Source organism: Cydia pomonella, chromosome 10 (genome assembly GCF_033807575.1).
Source record: "Cydia pomonella isolate Wapato2018A chromosome 10, ilCydPomo1, whole genome shotgun sequence".
Lineage (NCBI taxonomy): Eukaryota > Metazoa > Arthropoda > Insecta > Lepidoptera > Tortricidae > Cydia > Cydia pomonella.
The window spans coordinates 900,251-920,788 of NC_084712.1; the positions used below are offsets into that span (position 1 = coordinate 900,251).

The 20,538-nt window shown below is 38.2% G+C and overlaps 2 protein-coding genes across 2 annotated transcripts in view; one reads left to right on the plus strand and one right to left on the minus strand.

The window, feature by feature from the left end:
• The first annotated feature begins 11,284 nt into the window (after positions 1-11,284).
• Positions 11,285-20,538, plus strand: part of LOC133521799 (uncharacterized) — a 36,686-nt gene continuing 27,432 nt past the window's right edge. The window contains exon 1 of the mRNA XM_061856862.1: positions 11,285-11,577. Coding sequence (XP_061712846.1) covers positions 11,527-11,577 — 51 coding nt within the window. The 5' untranslated portion in view covers positions 11,285-11,526. The remainder of the gene's footprint in view (positions 11,578-20,538) is intronic.
• LOC133521797 (uncharacterized) lies at positions 13,802-19,187 on the minus strand. The gene is made up of 3 exons (XM_061856861.1): positions 18,718-19,187; positions 16,222-16,260; positions 13,802-14,283 (listed from the first exon to the last, which is right to left on the minus strand). The coding sequence occupies exons 1-3, from the start codon at positions 18,760-18,762 to the stop codon at positions 13,909-13,911; spliced, it is 459 nt and encodes a 152-aa protein (XP_061712845.1). The 5' UTR covers positions 18,763-19,187; the 3' UTR covers positions 13,802-13,908.

Consider the following 20,538-nt stretch of genomic DNA (forward strand, 5'->3'; position numbering starts at 1 on the left):
CCTATTATTTATGTATGACTATAATAGTCATATATAAATACTTATGTACATACATAGAAAACATCCATAATTCAGGAATATTTGTTATAAACACTCGAATAAATTCTCTTACCATGATTTGAACCCGGAACCTCCCTGCCTCGTACGGAGGGCCCCTACCGACTAGACGATGATCATAATGCAGGAACTTAGCAAGCTCTTCACATCTCGCAGAGGAACTTTTTTCCTTTAAAATTCTATTTCATTATCTCAAAATATGTTTTAGGACGTCCGCTAGGTGGCGCGGTTTCACGGAGCGGGTGAGTGGCTTAATAAAAATAGTATGAGCGTTGCTAACTGGCGCGGACGTATGCGACGGATTTTACGATATAATGGCACCCGCGCCAGCTAGCGGGCGCCCTTATCAATAGTTTGTGGCGACCACTGTTATAATGGAAACTGCATAGAAATTACGTAGAACTGCTTCCGTGGGTGCGTATCTAATAGTAATAAATCACATCGAGTGTGCGATTCAATTAATGTTCCCATGTAATTATAGCAAATTGATGCTGCGTTAACCGGGTCGTTTGATCGTACAATTTATTAAATAGAAATTTCGATCGTTAGTTAACAATTTGTGACAATAGCACAAAATTAAATTTGGATATGCATGATCAGGTATTATTTTAGCGAATGCACATTTTCAAGGAGTTCTTTAATTTTTTGGGGCATTCTTTGAGAACATGTCTGCGGTTGCGGCCACGATTCTTTTCATATATTTTGTATGGGTCGCGGCAGTTACAGACATATTTTTGAGAATTATCCTTTAATGGTATATGATAAAAATGCAATCATATTATAATGTGTGGGTGTGTGTGAGTTATCGCCGAATATAATCCATCAATAACTTTAATTATTTGTCCAGCGTTTTCTGATAATCTTCACTCGCTACCTACTATAATGTCACATTCATTTATATTCACAAACTGTTTTACACTCATTACTCTCATGAGAATGTCATCTTACAAAAAAAAACTTAGTATAAGTATTTTTCTACTTGAGGTAGACCGGAAGAGTTTGTACTCCAAGCGCTGAAAGTTGTATATAAATGGGATGCATTTTTCTGTCAAAATCGCCTGCGGTATTTCTGGACCGATACGACCTTCGAACCTTCAAGAACGTTATTTATCTTTAATATATGCCGGCGACGCACTTGCAACCCCTCTAGTATTGCAGGGGTCCATAGGCGACGGTAATCGCTTACCATCAGGCGATTTGTCTGCTTGTTTGCCTCCTATAGCATAAACAACCGGAGAAGTGCGAGTCGGACTCGTCCACCGAGGGTTCCGTACTTTAGCAATTTTTTTTTATTTTTTATAAATTTATAGTTTTTATATTTTTTTCCTGTAGTTGTAGTGAAAGACGATTATTACTTTCCAAATTTCATAGTTCTAGGTCAATGGAAAGTAACCTATAAATTTTGTAACCTATAAATTTTGGTTTCCTTGAGAGTTTCGAAAACGGCTGTATCTTTTTTTTACGTTAACTTAGAAGTTTGATTTTTTTTGCAGCTTCAAGAGACTAAAGACTTGAGCATATGGTTTTAATTTCAACTTGATGACTCCACGCGGTCCCGGTTCCGGTCGCGGTCTTGACAGAAAGACAGACGGACGGTCGGACAGCAAAGTGATACTATAAGGGTACCATTTTTTCCTTTTGAGGTACGAAACCCTAATTGTTGCAGCTAAACGTGAACGTGCTCTTAGTTAGGTAAAATGTGATCTGCCTAATCCCACTCAAATCTTGTTCGAAAGTTTCAAATGCTAATTTTAGCGGTTTTCGTTCATTATCTGCCTACAATATTGAACGTAATGTTTATTTTAAACCGATTAGCGCGAGCGACCCATTATGGAGCCATTAGCGACTGCGGTGTGAATTTTCCAAGGGAAGATTATATAAATTGCTAACCTAGAGGTTGATTTTACTTATAATTTTAAAATATCGTATCATTTTGACACTTGGAGAGACTATACACCTCCAAATCTTATTAGTATTAGTACTCTGACATTGGGGACCTTTTACATCTCCAGATTTAATGTATTTTTAACCATAGAGACTATACATCTCTATTGTATCGTATTAATTATTTATTTTAAGATTATTATAATGTAATACCTGGGTTATTGGCTGTTGTATTTATAAATGTTGTTATGTATTTTTCATGTCACTATATGATGTTACTATAAATGTTGTATTGACTTGTAAAAGAGTCCTTGAGGTCTACTTGCAGAATACATTTTTGAAAGTTATTTTGCCTGTATGTTCGTTTAATCCTGTCATTATTTTCGCTACAGAGATGGAAATACAGTACCTACAACACTATAACTTTCGGCCCGATTCGAACTTTAAGAATCAAGAATATTAGGTCTAGATACGATATGGATCGGATACGTCAGTTATTTCTTCAAACAAAAACGTCAGTTTTGACACTGACATATCCGATCCATATATCCTATCTAGACCTAATATTTAACGTAAGTATCTTAAAATTCGAATCGGGTTGTACAATCTTTTTTATACTACGTCGGTAGCAAACAAACATACGGCCCGCCTGATGGTAAACAGTTTCCGTTTGTGCGCCTGCAACTCCAGAGGAGTTACATACGCGTTGACCCTAACACTTCGCACCCTCGTTGAGCTCTGGCAACCTTACCAGCCCAGCAGCAAGCTTTTCCAGCTCGTACTTGTCACAAGGTGACTTGTTCAAGAAATTATCCTGATATTAAATATTATAAATTTTATAATTAAAGTTTATTAATGTATATTTGCACATCACCTCTTTAGGTAATAAGCTTTAATAATAATTAATAAACATCTTTAATATTCGTGCCCCGAGTTGGCACTGATTATGAATTAATAATTAAATCTTAATAATGTACTGATTTTCAACATTCGCTTCTGCTGTTAACTTTACATGATTAACTGTTTTCTGAAACTTTACATTTTCGCTCGATATTACAAAGGCCATAATCATAGCTTTATACATATTTAACTTTACCGAAATTTTCAATTAAACCGAGTTAACTAAAGCGAATCTCGAGAAGTATGGAAACAATCCCCATTACGTGTAAAATTTCTAAATTAAATCCGCAAGAAGTTAGATTGAAATTAACGAAAGAAGTTTGACACGGTGCCTGGGCAAGTATGACGATTACACTCCTTAGATCCCGCATCACTACTTAAACTTATACCTAGCGCTCAAAACACAAATAATAAATAATTATTTGTGTTTTGAGGGATAACACCACCAACCAATTGAAAATACTTAATGCCAACATTAAATAATAAATATTATATGACATTATTAAGTCCCACAGTAAGCTCAATAAGGCTTGTGTTGAGGGTACTTAGACAACGATGTATATAATATATAAATATTTATAAGTACCTTAATACATAGAAAACACCTATCACTCAGGAATATCCATCCTCATCACACGAATAAATGCCCTTACCAGGATTTGAACCCTGGACCATCGGCTTCGTAGGCAGGGTCACTACCCACTAGGCCAAACTGGTCGTCGAAACCAAAGATGCAAATACGGCATGCATCAACCGTAGCGGCCAGAACATCACTCCAAAAAGAACTTATTAATTTTTTTACGCTTTAATACTTTTGCAAACTTCTATTTCTTTATACAAAAAAATCCATCCTTTTCTCTTAAACTGTATTTCCGCTTATATGTTTTACTCGAAAGGATTTTTAACATGGCATTTTAACATGACGCAACTAAATAATTATTAGTACCCAAATAGTTGGTACCTGGTAACCCCTAACCTATAGTTATTGCGCTAACCTGGGCGAGAATACCATGGACTATGGACACATAGCTTTACACACGCAAGACTGCGGTAGTTTCACACAAGTTCGCGCTAGTAAAAAAGATGGACGGTTTTTCAATTACAATTATCCAGTGTTGGCCGAAACGCTAATGCAATTATTACAATGCATTATTGGTCATTAACCATTATACATTGAACCGTAAACTGTAACCGTCTTTTACGGTTTAATTTATAATGGTTAATTGCAATTAACTTTCAGTCAACCCTGCAATTATCACATTGTACAGTCAGCATCAAAAGTAGCGGATCAAATAACGTTTCATAAGTATCTACCATTCTGTAGCAACTTAACAAAAAGTGATCTTTAATATAGAACAACAAAGACTGTAAAATATATACTTTTGAGCGCGAATTTTAAAAATTTATCTATATTTGGAAAAGTTATCCGGAATATCAGATACTTTTGGCGCGTTGTTTCATCCGCTACTTTTGATGCTGACTGTACATGTATATTATTTTATACATACATACATACATATAATCACGCCTATTTCCCGAAGGGGTAGGCAGAGACCACGGATTTCCACTTGCTACGATCCTGACATACCTCTTTCGCTCCCTTCACTTTCATGACATTCCTCATACACGCTCGTCGGTTTAGGGTGCTCTTGACCTGGCCTTTCTTCAGGATTTCCCCGATTTGATCAGAGAAAGTCCGCCGAGGTCTACCCCTTCCAGCTCCCTCCCTCCCTCTACTTCTCCCTTATTTATTTTATAAATATGGGTAATGTTTTTAGAAAGCATAAAACTTATGTTATGTGACGTAAACACTGAACAGTGTAATGTGAAGTTCTTGCCTCGCTTTCTCCTTGATGTGGTAGAAAAAAAAGACACAAAAAAGTAGAACAAAGCTCCTACTTTCTTAATACATACAATGTTTAAGACTAGGTATGTCGAACGGATGGTAGCGCCCGCATTTGTGGAATTTATTTATGTTTTCAGTACTTATTGCGTAGATACCCTGGCACCGTCCCATATTCCAGGCACCAAAGTTGAGGCTGGTGCGGCCGCATCCTCGGCCGAAAGTCTCAAGCGTCGCAAGTATGTCAATCTCTGCAGTAGCTACATATTTGCAGCGTTTGGGGTGGAAACCCTGGGGCCGTGGGGGCCTAGCGCGCACCGCCTCTATAAGAAGCAAAGCGCTTTATAGAGGCTTCGCGTGACCAGAGGGCTGGCCTGTATTTCGCCCAGCGGATAAGCATTGCTGTCCAGAGCGGCAATGCAGCCAGCCTTCTGGGTACCCTACCAAGCGATCTTGACTTGGGACATTTTTTTTATTAATAAGTTTTTAATTTAAGTGTTTAATTGTGTACCTATATTTTTTATTCAAAAAATGTACTCAGCTTTACAGAGAACTAATACACTGTCAAATTTATAATAGACAGTATTTATACAAACTAGGTACATGACACAGTCTAGAAAGGACAAACAGAACAAATGTAAGAAAGAAAGACTAATACAAGACATATTAATATTGTTGTCCTACTTATTCCCCAATTATTGATCTATATGATACAGTTTTATTCTTACTTTTGACTTTATCATCTAACCGGAGAAATATGGGCACCATTTGCTGTCTATTTGATAAAGAATTCTTTATTTATTTTATTAAATAAGCAAAATAATACTATGTGACAAAGACCAAAAGTTGGGAAATCAGTAGGACAACAAGATTAATATACTAATTCATACAGAAAATTATTAGTTTATTAGAAAACACATTTCCCCTGCACCCCTGGACGGTCGACGCAGTCCTAAGAAAGCATACACCCTATTACAAAACAAAACAAAGATTTTACCGTATGACAGAGAAGCGTGAACAGTGCGTAATGTTCGTGCCTCGCTCTCTTCTTCATGCGGTGCAAAAAGTAACAAAAAACAAGGAGCAAACCTCCTAAAGATTAAAAATTTGGAAATGGACGTAATATGCGCTATCTACTCATAAAATGGAAGTAATCTCTTCTCTGCGAGCGCAACCCATTTTCACCGTATGTTCATGTTCTTCAATTATGGAATGTATTTTTGTACAATAAGAATAAGATATTAACTTGAATTACTTTTCTATTGCAAGTATGTTAGATTTTTTTATACTGCGTCGATGGCAAACTCTTCGTAGCCTGTAGACGCCTGCAAGTCCAGAAGTGTAACATGCGCGTTGCCGACCCGTCATAGTGTTTGATTTCTGGTTAATGTTGCTGATATAAAAAGCGCTTTTGGATTTCAAGTTGCCATGCACACTTTGGGGAAATTATTAGTCATGGTCATATTTAATTTCACATATAAATAGTCGATTTTGAGGGAAAACGGTCGACTTGAACTCAAATATGTCTTACAAATTCCTTGTGGCTGTATATAGTTACGTACCTATAGGATATTTAGCCTTCAATACAAAAAGAGAATCTTCCCGGACTGTAATCTGGCCCCAGTATCGGAGCACAAACCAGATTACAGCTCTCGACCGCCAATGATCCAATTTGGACCCTACTAAAGATTTCCGATGCTGTAGGAACATAAATAATGATATTCAGATTTGAACATCTGTTAAAATACCTACTGATTTCAATTTAAACGCAATAGTGGTCATTGCAGCCGATGAAATACGGCGTTTCGTGAACCGAAGATTTCCATTGGCAAGATTGGTCCTGTGGACCCATTGATTTAAGAAGTGGAGCCACCAAGATTAAGAGGGGCCCTCAATTTTATCTGGATATCTGATGATGATGATGTCCTCCCAGACGTATCCGTCGACGGCGACATCCTGACAAATAAAAACGGTCTTAACTATTACGTGCATGGGCGCGGACGTAGCTTGCGAATCCAAATTTTGTTTTGAAAGTCCGGCAACACGAAACACAGTAGAGCTGCCCAGATGCGATGTATGTGTAATGGTAGGAGGGCTTAGGCTGAGTTTTTCGGAACCAGATCCGGGTCCAGATGTCCGAAAAACTCATCTGGATATCTACATCAGTTAAGAGGATACATCACTGGTAATTTTTCCATACAAACGTTCTCGACATTCTCCTCTCTGGATTTTGGACCTAAATGAGCATTTATTTGTATGAGTTCAATATTACCAGTATCTGTGTGTATTTTTTGCTTTTTTGCGTATTGATATCCTTGTTTCTACAAGAACTAGGTTACTTAAAACAGCGCTAAAAACGGCTGAATAAATACGCCGTAAACAGACGCCTAGCATACTAAATCGGCAACAATAAACGCAAAAAATCAAAACGGTCAGACACAGATAATTTCTTTTTCATTCCGTTCCCAAAATTTCATTACGATTGGTTTAGTTTTGGAGGAGAAAAAAGTCGAGAACGAAACCTCGATTTCTGAGAATTTTACGCAGGATTTTTCGCCTGAGCTGCAGTTGTCCTTATCGCACTCATTTTAGAAGCCATCTCCGTCAGCGCGACAGATATATTAACCTAAAATTGTTAAATCTGAGAAGGGGCTCAAAACATATAAAATAAAAGCCATTTTTATGTAAATTTCTCGCTTAAATCGCTGAACTGATTAAGTTGAAATTTGGTATAGAGATAGTTTGATTCCCGGGAAATGACATAGGATAGAAATTTTAATCCCAAAAATCACCCCTTTGAGGTATGAAAAGGGACTCCCCGCGGGGAAGGAATTTATATGGGGAATCAACAACCGCTGAACCAATTTAGCTGAAATTTGGTATGGTCTACATCTCTGATTTAGTTAAAATGATATCAAACGTGACTTAGAACCTAACCTTAAACAGTTATTAATCTCAGACGTCGCCAAAGCTGTATTAGGTTAGACAATAGACATCTCGCTCCCACTGTTTAATGCGTGCAAATTGCACTGCGAGTGATATCTTGTAATACTATTGCGTCATGTTCTTTTATCTGTATGTAAGGACAAAACATAATACACACAATACAAAGTACATTCTTACCTACACTACATCTACATACCAGCCCCACATACCCATATACGCACATTAATAAACTATAGTACAGGCACACACAAATACACATAAAGATGTCAATATAGAGCTGTACCTAAGAAAGGTACATCATGCTAGTAGTGACCGACCCCAATCTCTCCCGGGACCAGTCTGAAAATCAGCGCAGAGCCCTCTGCCACTGCACATGCCGAGATTGGGACCCTTTGCCACATTATAGATTTAAGTTATAATTATTGTGTTAAAATAAGTTAATTAGTTTAAGTTATTTTGTATTTTTTTAGCTATTTTCACATAAATTGTAAATTTTGTTGTGTGGCAATAAAGATTTTTTTATTTATTTATTATTGTGTTGTGGGCGCGGGCGATATCCTCAAAAAATTAATACATGACTACGCATTTTACCAAGATAAACCATGATATTAAAACTCATCACTGTCATTTGGACAGTAAGTATACACAAATGTAAAATAAGACACATACAATATATTTTAATATATATTAATTGAATGTAAGGGGTAGCAATAGGTAACTAGGTACATAATTGAAACCGAAATCACTGAATGGGTCCTACGGAAGACCAGCGCTGGCTTCATAGCTAGCATTATGCTGAGTTGGGTCCATTTCGTGATGCGCACTTAATGCTCTGATCTTCTGTTTTTGTTGCCTGTACATGTTCGTACATGTTTGTGATTGTCACGAATAAATGTTTTTTATCTTATCTCTTATCTTATTTTTATCTTAATTATAAGATTTATGTCCGGAATCTCTTATCTTATTTTTATCTTAATTATAAGATTTACGTCCGGAATGAGAAAGCGACCAATGGTAGGGTGACCATACGTTGCCTTTCAACTGGATTTCAGTATCCGGTCTCCTTTTGGGTGGGAACAACAAAAACTCACATTATCGCCTCAAATCCGCATCGTGACGTAAGAGAAAATATTAATGGTCATTTTTCCATACAAAGGTTTTTGACATCTTCATGTCTGAATTTTGACCCTAGATGAACAATTTTTTAAATAAGTTCAATATTACCAGTAGGTTCCTGTGTCTGTACGGTTTGCTTTTTTATATTGTTGTTTTTATAAGAACTACATAGGTTACTTCAATCCGCGCTAAAAACGGCCCAATAAATGCGCCGTAAACAGACGCCTAGCATACAAAATCAGCAACAGTAAACGCAAAAATCAGAACGGTTGGACACAGATAATTTCTTTCTCATTCCGTTCCCAAGATGTCGTTACAGGCAACTTGTTCGGATTGGTCTTTTTATTTTTTTTATTCTATCTTTCCATTAATTCCATTATTAAGTTAGTAGAACACAAAAGAGTTTTTTGAAAGAGTAAGAGTAATATGCAAAGGTACTTCGGATATCGTTCAATTGATAAAGAAGAAGAAGTCAGGATCTGATGATAGGATAAGTAAATTTAGCTAAAAAAATCTACAAAAAGAAAGTGGTACTTATATCAACTTATATGCTCGATATTTAAACCGGTACATATGGAAAAAACACGAATCCTTTATATTTTAGCCAATTTATATGTCGGGAATCGTGGGCGTACTAGACTTAGACACAGCACATCAGAACCTTCAATAGTGGATGACGAGGGCTTTCAATGACACACGATGTTCAACCCATAGTCTTTAGTGGACAAAACTGATTACAAGTCACATCACACGTTACATATCTTATTGTAAGCAAGCCAGTGGGTTTAACCCAGGAACCGCCAGCGACATCATTTTCTCCCGTTCTCGTCTGGAGATTGATTGACAGCATAACTTTAATTGTTCTTAATTTCAATTGTTTTAACAGCGCACTCTATGACGACTTGGCAGAACTGCGTTGAACGCCACCAGGTGTAACGTAACACCTTATCTATGGAAGGTGGAGGTAAAGAATTAAATTTCCATGTCCCAAAAAGTGTCATCAAAAGACTTAAATAGGTGGCGCTACAATACGTAGAATACTTGACAAAAAAATCAAATCATAGACAGCGCACTCCACTCCGTCAATAACGACTAGGTTCTTAGCTACTCTAGCTACTCTATTTATAGCTGATAGCTGGACACTTTTGCAACAGTTCCATAAGAGATTTCACTCCTTTTAAATCCACACTCCATATAGGGTTATCTTGCTCTATTTGTCAAATATGGTGTAATGAAACGCCTCTTAAAGGCCACAGATGGCACAATTCAGTCGTTCTCCGACTTATATATACATGTCCCCAAGTAAGTTATACCTATTTAAGGAAATGTATATCATTGCTACATCGGGCTGTTTACGCGGCGCGGTAATCTCCAGTGTAATGCGGCGGTAACTAGCCGTGACGACGGAGTCATGTCTAAGAAACGGATGCGGCTTAGGCTAGCAAACTATTATTTGTATGATTTAATATGACATATATATTTTTTGATAAAATTTCTATAAAGAAAAGTAGCAACTGTATGTAATTGCATGATTTCTATAGTAATCTAAATTGTATTTTTTTTCTTAATGCATAAGATGTAATGTTTTGAAAAGATGTGTCCCGCCGAGTTTCTTGCCGGTCCATACTGGGATACCCTCCTCCAATTGAGGGGATTTAAATCGTCACGGGTCGGAGGTGTAGGGTTAGAGCTGGTGTAGCTTTATTTGACGTTCATAAGCGCATTGTAATACGCCTACTTGAATAATAAATTATCTTTATCTAACTTAGGACTAGAACTGGCTCATAAAGCAGGAGAATTCATCGATTTTAGAGATCTCAAAGAGCAGCAAGAGATGTTTTTAGGGTTCCGTACCTCAAACGGGAAAAACGGGCAACTGAAACTTCACTGAATTTTCAGTTGTCGGACGTCAGACCGTCAACATTTTCAGCACCTCCTGAGGATGCCTTGTAGTGGTGGATTGTTAAATTTATTTGCGCTAGAAGGGTGAGAAGTTGAGAACATTAATTGCATGTAAAAATACGCAAGTAAGTATAACGGGTTAGCATTGATTGACAAGCACGTTATCTTTTGTTTTCGCGGATTAGCAAAGTAATATTTTTTGTTTTAATTAGTATGAATTTCCGCAAAGTAATGCCTGTTTCTATTTATTAATATACATAGGAGGAACACGAGCAGACGGGTCCCCTGATGGTAAGCGATTACCGCAGCCCATGGATACCCCCAATGCCAGAAGGGTTGCAAGCGCGTTGCCGGCCTTTAAATGTGAGTACGCTCTTTTCTTGAAAATTTGAAGGTTGAATCGGTCCGGGAATACCACAGGCGATAGTTCATTCCACAGTTTAGCTGTGCGAGGCAAGTTTCTGGAGGGATATACAGTTCAGGTCTGCTATCCATTTAAGTAGTACAGCGGTGGCATCATGGTTCCATTTTTATCACTTGTCACTATGCCTGTCACTTTCGCGCTTACATATTTGTTAGAACGTGACAGACATGGTGACAAATGATAAAGAGCCGACCATCTTAGCCGAGCAGATGAAAATATGTGTGTGTGAGTTGACATGCAAATGTCATATTAACTTTCGTCTGAGCGAGCACAATTTGATTCCTACATCCTTTGTACAAGATGACTCCAGCCACTCGGGCTAAGTGTCCGCGACGCGTTTTGCTTCTTTGTCAAATCTCATTACTCCCCGTAATGTGCGGTGCGCATTAAAAAACTCACATTTTATCCCTACTTTTATTTTCACAATAATGTTTTTATTTCAAATATTTATATAATGGAACATTTTTTACTACGGGCCACCGTTTACGAGTTATTTACGAAAAAGGTATTTTATTTTTCTTTCCACAGGCAACAAATATTCACCGAGTCAATTCTAACAATCCCAAACACAATTAGTTTGCGTTGTTTTATCACATAGCCATCTCCTGTCTCCATCATCAGATCAGCTCCATTTCATCATAATATTCCCTTGTCATCCGATTTACATATGTATGCAAAATTTCAGCTCAATCGGAAATCGACATATGGGTCCAATATTAAGATTTAACCCACGCACTAACTAAGACGCAGGAACTAAGAAGCAGGTTAAATAAAAGCTTGTAAAAACTATAGAAAGGGACCTTTTAACAAAAACAACTTGCATCCCAATGGGATAAAAAATACATATCTTCGTAGCTAAGAATATCTCATTATAATAGACACAAATTACCAAAATATATATTATTACGTTATAAATATAAAAACATTAATTTTAATATCGTTGAGTTTCATTATGTAAAACGGAACTCAATTGCAATAGTTTGACTCTATTTATAGACTTAATAATTAAATCGATTCCGCCCGGGTCAAATCGTTTCAGTCGCGTCCAATTGTTATAGTATGTTTATTTAAAAATATAAAGTATATATTAATATAAATAATAAATAAATATTATAGGACATTATTACACAAATTGACCAAGTTCCACAGTAAGGCTATATAAATATCTATAAATACTTATGTTCACGTACGGTGAACATACGACTACATCAGCAGCAGAGCAAATTGGGACAACAAAACCGCCGACTACCGAAACGCACACTAACATAACTTTAAATGTAGAATCACTCAGCAGAATTTTTATATAAATAGAATAACTATTGTAAATAAAGTCTCTTTTCTCATTTGGACACCGTGTTTGCTTCATGGACCAGGTTACCCTCCATCACTGTGGCTTAAGACACCTTCAGCCTTAATTACTTGCATGAGTCTGTGTAACTAGCAGTGATTATCCAAATACCCATTCACCCAGTTCCTTCCAACCTTCCGCCTGTACCCGTAGGTAGCAAAGGTGCAGGCATACCTATTTATTATATTTATTTATATGTAAACTGAATCTATGGTAGGGCTAGGGAATTAGGGTTGTTTAGCGTTGATTAAGGTAGTAGGAGTTAGGCATATTAGGTTTACAGCTCTCCTATAGATAAAGTTAGTTGAATCCCTTCCGGATTTAACAACTTAAATACATAGAAAACACCCATGACTCAGGAACAAATATCCGTGCTCAACACACATATAAATGCCCTTGCCAGGATTTGAACCCGGGACCACCGGCTTCATAGGCAGGGTCACTACGCGTACCTACTAAGCCAGACAGGTCGTCAAAATACAAATCATCATCAATAGAATCGATTATATGGCCTTTGCAGATGAAGTCGAGAATCATAAAAATCGTTTCTATACTCGTAGCATTGTCACAATTTGGACTTGTCAATCAATCAAATATTTATTGATGAAATATAGGTATTTTACATGTCAACACTTTACAGCTAATGGGATTACACATATTATTATTTTTCTAATTAAACATTACTTATCTATTACTTGTTTGTAAAAACTATAACAGTTCCTCTTCTTTTGCTAATACTTAGTTTTATTTTCCTAGAAATATTTGTATTTCTTTTGAGATAATGGAGATAAGGGTACTTATCTACATTATCTCAAAAGAAAGACAAATATTTTTAGGATTATGTTGGATATTGTTGTGTTATGGATTTTTTGTCCCGAAACTGTTATGGATTTGATTTGTCTGTACCACGACTTTGACACTGACGTATTCGCTAACGTCTGCGTAACTCACTTTATGTACTTCTCGCTCGCACTAATATGCGAGTATGAGCGCGATGCACGCACAGGTTAGCTGATATGTCAGTTGCAAACTTGTGGTAGCCAGGCATAACTTCTCACTTTCGAACAAAACCTGTCAACTATATGAATTACAAGTATCTCATATTGAGTAATTTGATTTTAACGTAGAAATGAGACATATTCTTGAATTAAGCGTAGAACACACAATCAATGCTGCCAGCGTCTTCGGTACTATGCCGCATTTTAGTTTTATTTTAGATTTAATTTAGTCATATTTTAGTTTTAGTTTACATTATTAATTGTAATAATTACTTTTAAAATTCATTTTATATTACTTTTCGCGAAAGATTAAAACTGTAAATAAAGAAGAATAACATCAATAAATCAAAAAAAGATACTTGGATTAAAAAAAAACACCCATGTTTAAAAACTTGTACAATATATTGCAATTTTCATTTTACTGAGAGATGCTTGGGAGAGATGATTCTGAAAATCCATAAAAAAAGAAAAAAATGGAAAACTTGTTTTTTTAGAAGGGCAGCCGAGGTCGCTTAAGTATCGGCGGGCAAACTGTCGGCGGCTTCGGAGCGTCCTTCGGTTTCTTCGTCTTAGGCACGAAGTCCAACTCGCTGTCGTGGTATATCAGTGGGTACTTCCTGGAGCGGCCCCGGGGCCACGGCGTGGTGGTCTCCATCTCCGTCGTCGGCGTCGGAACTTCCGTGGTGGTCTTTATCCTCTCCGGGCACGTTCCGAGCCAGAATACGAACCATAAACGTTTGAAACCCTCTAGCCATTGGCCAGAGTGCCTTATGGTACTCTCCGAGAAGTTTTTGCTTCTGCAGTAGAAGTACTTTAAGATTTGGTTCGTTCTGTTCGCGGGCTTTCTCCAGAATTCATACCAGGGCTGGAGAAAAATAATAATCATTACAAAGTGGTTCTTCAACTATTTTTATCAAACAAATACGTCTACACGCGATACCCCTAAGCCCCCCTAAGGCATGTAAACAATAAGAAAACGGACAAGTGCAAGTCGGACTCGCCCACTGAGACTTCCGTACTTTTTAGTATTTGTTGTTATAGTGGCAACAGAAATACTTCATCTGTGAAAATGTCAACTGTCTATTACGACCGGCTGTCTATTATTATTTTGACGACCGGTTTGGCCTAGTGGGTAGTGACCCTGCCTACGAAGCTGATGGTCCCGGGTTCAAATCCTGGTAAGGGCATGTATTTGTGTGATGAGCATGGATATTTGTTCCTGAGTCATGGGTGTTTTCTTTGTATTTAAGTATTTATAAATATTTATATATTATATATATCGTTGTCTAAGTACCCTCAATACAAGCCTTATTGAGCTTACTGTGGGACTTAGTCAATTTGTGTAATAATGTCCTATAATATTTATTATTATTATTATATCTCCTTGGATTTCACGGGCCTATAAATCCCGGTCTTTTGATAGGCTTGCATGGGGATATAGATCCAACACGTAGAGGCCTCTTGGAGAGCTTTAATGTCATGTAGAACGCCTGCTGGAACCCGTTCACGGGCGCAACAATAGACACCAATGAACCGGTCGCAACAGGCATTGGGACTATTGTAGTAAAGTGAACAGTATAACGGTCTATGGATTGAAGTTTGGGAGGACAATGAGACTGGGTTATTGCAAAGACGTCCGGACACCTGCCATAACAATGTTTTCACTAGTTATCGAGGCAGGCGGTGACTCACCGCCCACTAGATGGGCCCCTGAAAATGCCGTCGTGAAGACGACCAGGAGCAACACCGGTGTGAGCGGCTCAGGGGTGTCGAGAGGTGTACGCCGCTTTCTACCCAGTGGCTGATAACAGCCACTGTGCCAACTCGCGTCTTATGCAAGTTTTCACTTCCACCCCTGGAGTATTTAGCTCTAACGACTCCTCTCTGGACGGCCAATGAAGGCAAGCCAGAACTGAGAGTCCTGCGGGTCCCCTTGGGGTCCACTCCGACCGACGAAGACACGCCGGAGACGGAGACCCTGACCGACTCTCGGGAGTACTCGGGTCCGTGGTTATTATTATTATTATTACGGTTCATGAGATACAGCCTGGTGACATACGGACAGACACAGACACTCTTTTTTTTTTCGGAGCGATTATTTACGAAAATATTAACTTTACCAAAAAATTGTTTTTGAAGACCCTTATTCGTTTTGAAATATCCAGGGCTACCCAACACTAATATTGGGTCAAAGGAAAAAAAAACTTTTTATATGAGGTACCCTAAAAACATATTTTTCTATGGTTTTTATTTTACTGTTCTATCGCAATGCATGATTTATGTATCCATGCTAAATTTCAACTCTTTAGCACCAACGACCACGGAGAATAACCGCGGACAGACAGACGGTCAGACGGACATGGCGAAATTATAAGGGTTCCTAGTTGACGATTGCTAGTGGATGATTTGTTTTTGTTCAACCCTTTAGCGTGGCGTGTCGTTAGATAGGTCTTTCAAAACGAAGGTTTTCGATGACGATTTTTTGATAAACGAAATATTTTAGGAAATATTCGCTCTGAAAGAAAAAAAAATCTTCCCCCCTCTACTTCCCCTAACTTCTGAACCAAGGGTCCAAAGGATATGAAAAAATCGTGAAAGTAAAGAATTTCAAGGAAAACTATAGCGAACCTGATAGATCTAGCAGTTTTTGAGTTTTTGCAAAAAGCCTATTTTGTCGGTGATGAACTACGCTAAGAACATTATACGTAAACCTGCCTAAGAACATAATTCAAATACTTTATTCAAATTAAACTAAAAGCCTAGTCTAAAATAAAGCATAGGTATTAAATTAAAAAATAATAACCCTTTTTGTTGTTGTTGTTCGCCAATAGCCATCTGAGACCTAAAACAAAAATATAAATTAATGCCCACGAAAAAATGGACCCGGGTATGTCCTTAAAGTACGTCTAAAATAGAGGTATTTTATAGGCACTGTGAATGTCATCTCGCTTTGTGTGGTAGGGTACAACACAGCGGATCTCATTCCAGATCTAGAGCAGAGGCCAACTGGGGAAGTACCTCCACCTTACAGAAAACCGCAGCCAAATAACACTAGACCCTACTCATAGCCTGCCCGTGAGTAAGGTTGCCAGAGCTTAACGAGGGTGCGGGGTGTTAAGATCGGCAACGCGCATGCAACTCCTCTGGAGTTGCAAGCATACATAGGCTACGGAGACTGCTTACCATCAGGCGGGCCGTATGTTTGTTTTCCACTGACAGTAAAAAAAGAAGATAAGAGGCGATGCACCATCATGCTGGTACCAGGTCTGGACTTCTGGACGTTGTAAGCTAGAGGCAAATTCATTCGTAAATAGTTGGTCGTAATATTTTTTTTTATTTATTGACGTGACACTCAACTTAAAATTCAGGATTAAGTTTGAGTTTTGACGAAATAATAGTAGTTTATGTGACTTCTACATAATAAAAGGCATTAAAATACACGAGTGGGGGTTTAAGAAACGAACGAAGTGAGTTTCTTAAAAGGGTCAAGTGTTTTAATGCCTAATTATGTACAGTTAACTAACTAAACTAACTATCGTGGCGCAGTGATCCAAAGAGGGTCTTGGCCTCCAAAACGAGAGAATGCCACCTGTCCCGATCCTGTGCCACTTCCTGCCAGTTGTCGGCTTTGAGTTGGCACAGATCCGCCAGTACACTGTCGCTCCAGCGGTATCTGGGCCGACCCACTGGACGGCGACCAGTCGGTTGTCCCAAATAAGCTCTCTTAACACCTCGATCCTCACCCATCCTCAGTAAATGGCCGAACCAGCGAAGTCTGTGGCATTTCGTTTCGCCGATGATATTGGGTTCGGCCACTAACTCCTCGATTTCGGCATTCTTCCGGATCCTCCAGGTGCCGTCATCTCTTTTGATAGGTCCCAGGATCTTTCGTAACACCTTTCTTTCCGCTACCAGGAGCTGACTCTCTTCTTTCAGTGTTAGTGTCCAAGCTTCGCAGCCATACATAAGGATTGGTCTTATTATAGTTTTATATACCCGTAACTTAGTATTTCTGCTGAGAGGCTTGGACGCCAACACCTTATGGAGGGCTGCGCTGCATCGCAGGGCGTTTTGGATGCGTATATTGATCTCCTCCTCTCTGGTGTTTGTGTCGGTAATCGTGCATCCGAGGTACCGAAATTTGTCAACTCCACGATAAACGGTGCCTCCAACATGAAGACTGTCACGCTTGACGCGTGTGTTTTTGTACCGTTTCATGTGGAGGTATTCGGTTTTCGACTGGTTGATCCTGAGACCTATCATAGAAGCCTCTCGTTCCAGGACACTAGCTGCTTCCGCCACTTGTTCACGGCTTTCCCCTAATAAAGCTAGGTCGTCGGCGTACCCTACCACCTTGTGCTTGCCGTTCAACTCAACTCCTATGTCCAATTCTAGTACTTTTCGGACAACATGTTCAAGAGCTAGGTTGAAGAGCACAGGTGATAGAGCATCCCCTTGCTTTAGACCGGTAGTCACCGTGAATTCCTCTGACAACTCGCCGCCAACTTTAACACGCATCCTGCTTTCCCTCGTTGCTGTGGTGATTATGGCTACTAGTTTTTTGGGGATGTTGAAATTTGCAAGAATGGAGTACAAGGTGCCCCTGTCTATACTGTCATAGGCCTTTGTGAAGTCCACAAACAGCGAATGGATGCTTTGTGCGTACTCCCACTTCTTCTGCATGAGCTGTTTGAGCAAGAAAATCTGGTCCATCGTGCTGCGATTTCTCCGGAAGCCACATTGGTAGTCTCCGAGGATTTGTTCAGCATATGGCTCTATCCTCTTTAGCAACACGTTGGACAAGACTTTGTACGCTATTTTATCTACATACATATTACATACACTATTTTATCTACATACATATTATAAACTTTCATTCATCGATATAAACTAACATGCGAAATTTGTCAAAATTGTATGCAATTGACATTTCATTTCGAACAAACAGGCATCTCGACTGATATTGAAATAGAGGTCAAATCTACTTGCTTTTTTTTCAGAGATGTTCCAAATTTGAATAATGAACAAATCAATTTTGATGTAGTTATGAAGCAAGTATAATATTATCACAGATAAGAAATTTGTTGTAACGAAACAGTTTATCGTAATGTAAATTTTGAAGGCATCATAGAGGGTTTATGATATGTGTATAGATAAAGTAATTTATGGTTTTACTGGTTTTTTAACTGTTTACAAGCATTAAAAAAGTTTTATTACCTACTTGTCATGTCTTCGTTTATTATTATCACGAAGCGGAAAGATGTTTATTATTACTGTACAAATAAAAAATAAAACTTACATTGGTTATGCACGCCGCCGTGATTAAGATCAGGAGTAGTTTCATTTTGTCCCAACACTACAAAGACAGTCACTGTACCCTATCTGCAACGATTCAACTGTGACGTTCTAATCTACGAAGAATACTCGCAGTAATCCAACCAATAGTACTCGTAGTTTTTTATTCGTACCAAACTCAACAGGCTAAGTGCAAGATGTACCAAAACATTTTATCAAGGTACTTTAACAGTAAAATAACGTCTACTTTCAAAATCACATTAACTAATTTGGTATTTTACTACCTTTTATCGAATTAGAAAACTCTTTCTGTGAGTTCTGCTGACACTTTTATAATATATTTCTTGTTTTTAGCGCTTATTTCATAATAAATAACTTCTGGTTTCAAACTGTTGATCTCCGGAGCTGACTGGCTTTAACCACGATATTTCACATGAATGAACTCACAATCCTATCCCCCGCTATTTATTTGAAAAATAAACGGAAACAAAAGTTATTGTTACATACAAAGGTTACAGTTTTTCAGCAGAAGAATGCTTTTTGTTTCCTAAAACAAGAAAGAAATCTACGTCGATTGTTGGCCTTGTTGTTTGTAAACAAGTAACGTTCAGTTCTTGGACAGGTTAAGTTAGTTCGATGGGGTGAGGTGAGCTGCTGATGCTGAAATGTCACAGCAATACCTAAAGGTTGTCTGGAAGAGATCGCTTTTTATCGCCTGTTACCTGTGGTTTACCTCTGCTTGTGTTGCTGTTTTATTTTATTAAAATAAATAAATAAAATAAATATTATAGGACATTATTACACAAATAGGAGAAGTAGAAGAGTGAGCTGGAAGGGGTAGACCTCGGCGGACTTTCTCTGATCAAATCGGGGAAATCCTGAAGAAAGGTCAGGTCAAGAGCACCCTAAACCGACGAGCGTGTATGGGGAATGTCATGAAAGTGAAGGAAGCGAAAGAGGTATGTCAGGATCGTAGCAAGTGGAAATCCGTGGTCTCTGCCTACCCCTTCGGGAAATAGGCGTGATGATATGTATGTATGTATGTATTACACAAATTGACTAAGTCCCACAGTAAGCTCAATAAGGCTTGTGTTGAGGGTACGCGTAAAGCGTTTTTCAGATAACTATCTACTTTTGGAAGACGATTTGTCCAAAAGTTTTGAATTACCAAATGATACCAGTATAATTGCTGAGTTAAAAGGAAAAATAGCAAAACTGAAAATTGAGCTAGCGAGTACGGACAACGAATTACAGAACACAATTATCGAAAAAAATGAACTAACGCGCCAGATTACCAAATTAACGTTAGAATTAAACACTTTGAAAAAATTGTGCAATACACCACCCTCGTCAAAGAAAGGAGCCCGTATGATCCGGATATCGAATTTAGCTAGTCCTATAGGAAAGTGTAACCTTGGACAACGTTCAGATTTTTCAATGAAAACTTTAGAGATGGAAAGTACCATATCAAAATTAAAAATTGAGCTTTGTAACTGTAAGGAGGAAATGATTCGTCTCAATCGAGTCATTGCGAACCTGGAACAAGAATTGGCTCCTACAGCGGGATGCAACCCACCCGTTGGGTCCTTAAACGTAAACCAAAATAAGAACAAATGCTCTAAAGGTCCTACTGAGGTCTCGAAATGCAAGAAAATAAAAAATAAATTATGTATTATATCTGGCAGCAAACGGTGGAATATACTACGTAACATGACATCAGTGAATTCTTATGACGATTTTGAGTACTGCCATTATTTAACGCCCAATGTCGGAACAGAAATACTATTAAAAGACATAGATTTGAAACTAGCTAGCTATTCCAAAA

Bases quoted from the DNA above. Each gene is read 5' to 3' on its own strand.
- LOC133521797 (XM_061856861.1), bottom strand. From the start codon at position 18,762: ATGAAACTACTCCTGATCTTAATCACGGCGGCGTGCATAACCAAT. The intron at 16,261-18,717 runs GTAAGTTTTATT...TTTTTGTTTTAG, and splicing joins CGGCGGCGTGCATAACCAAT to GTCTCAGATGGCTATTGGCG. The intron at 14,284-16,221 runs GTTATTATTTTT...ATTTTTCTCCAG, and splicing joins GAACAACAACAACAAAAAGG to CCCTGGTATGAATTCTGGAG.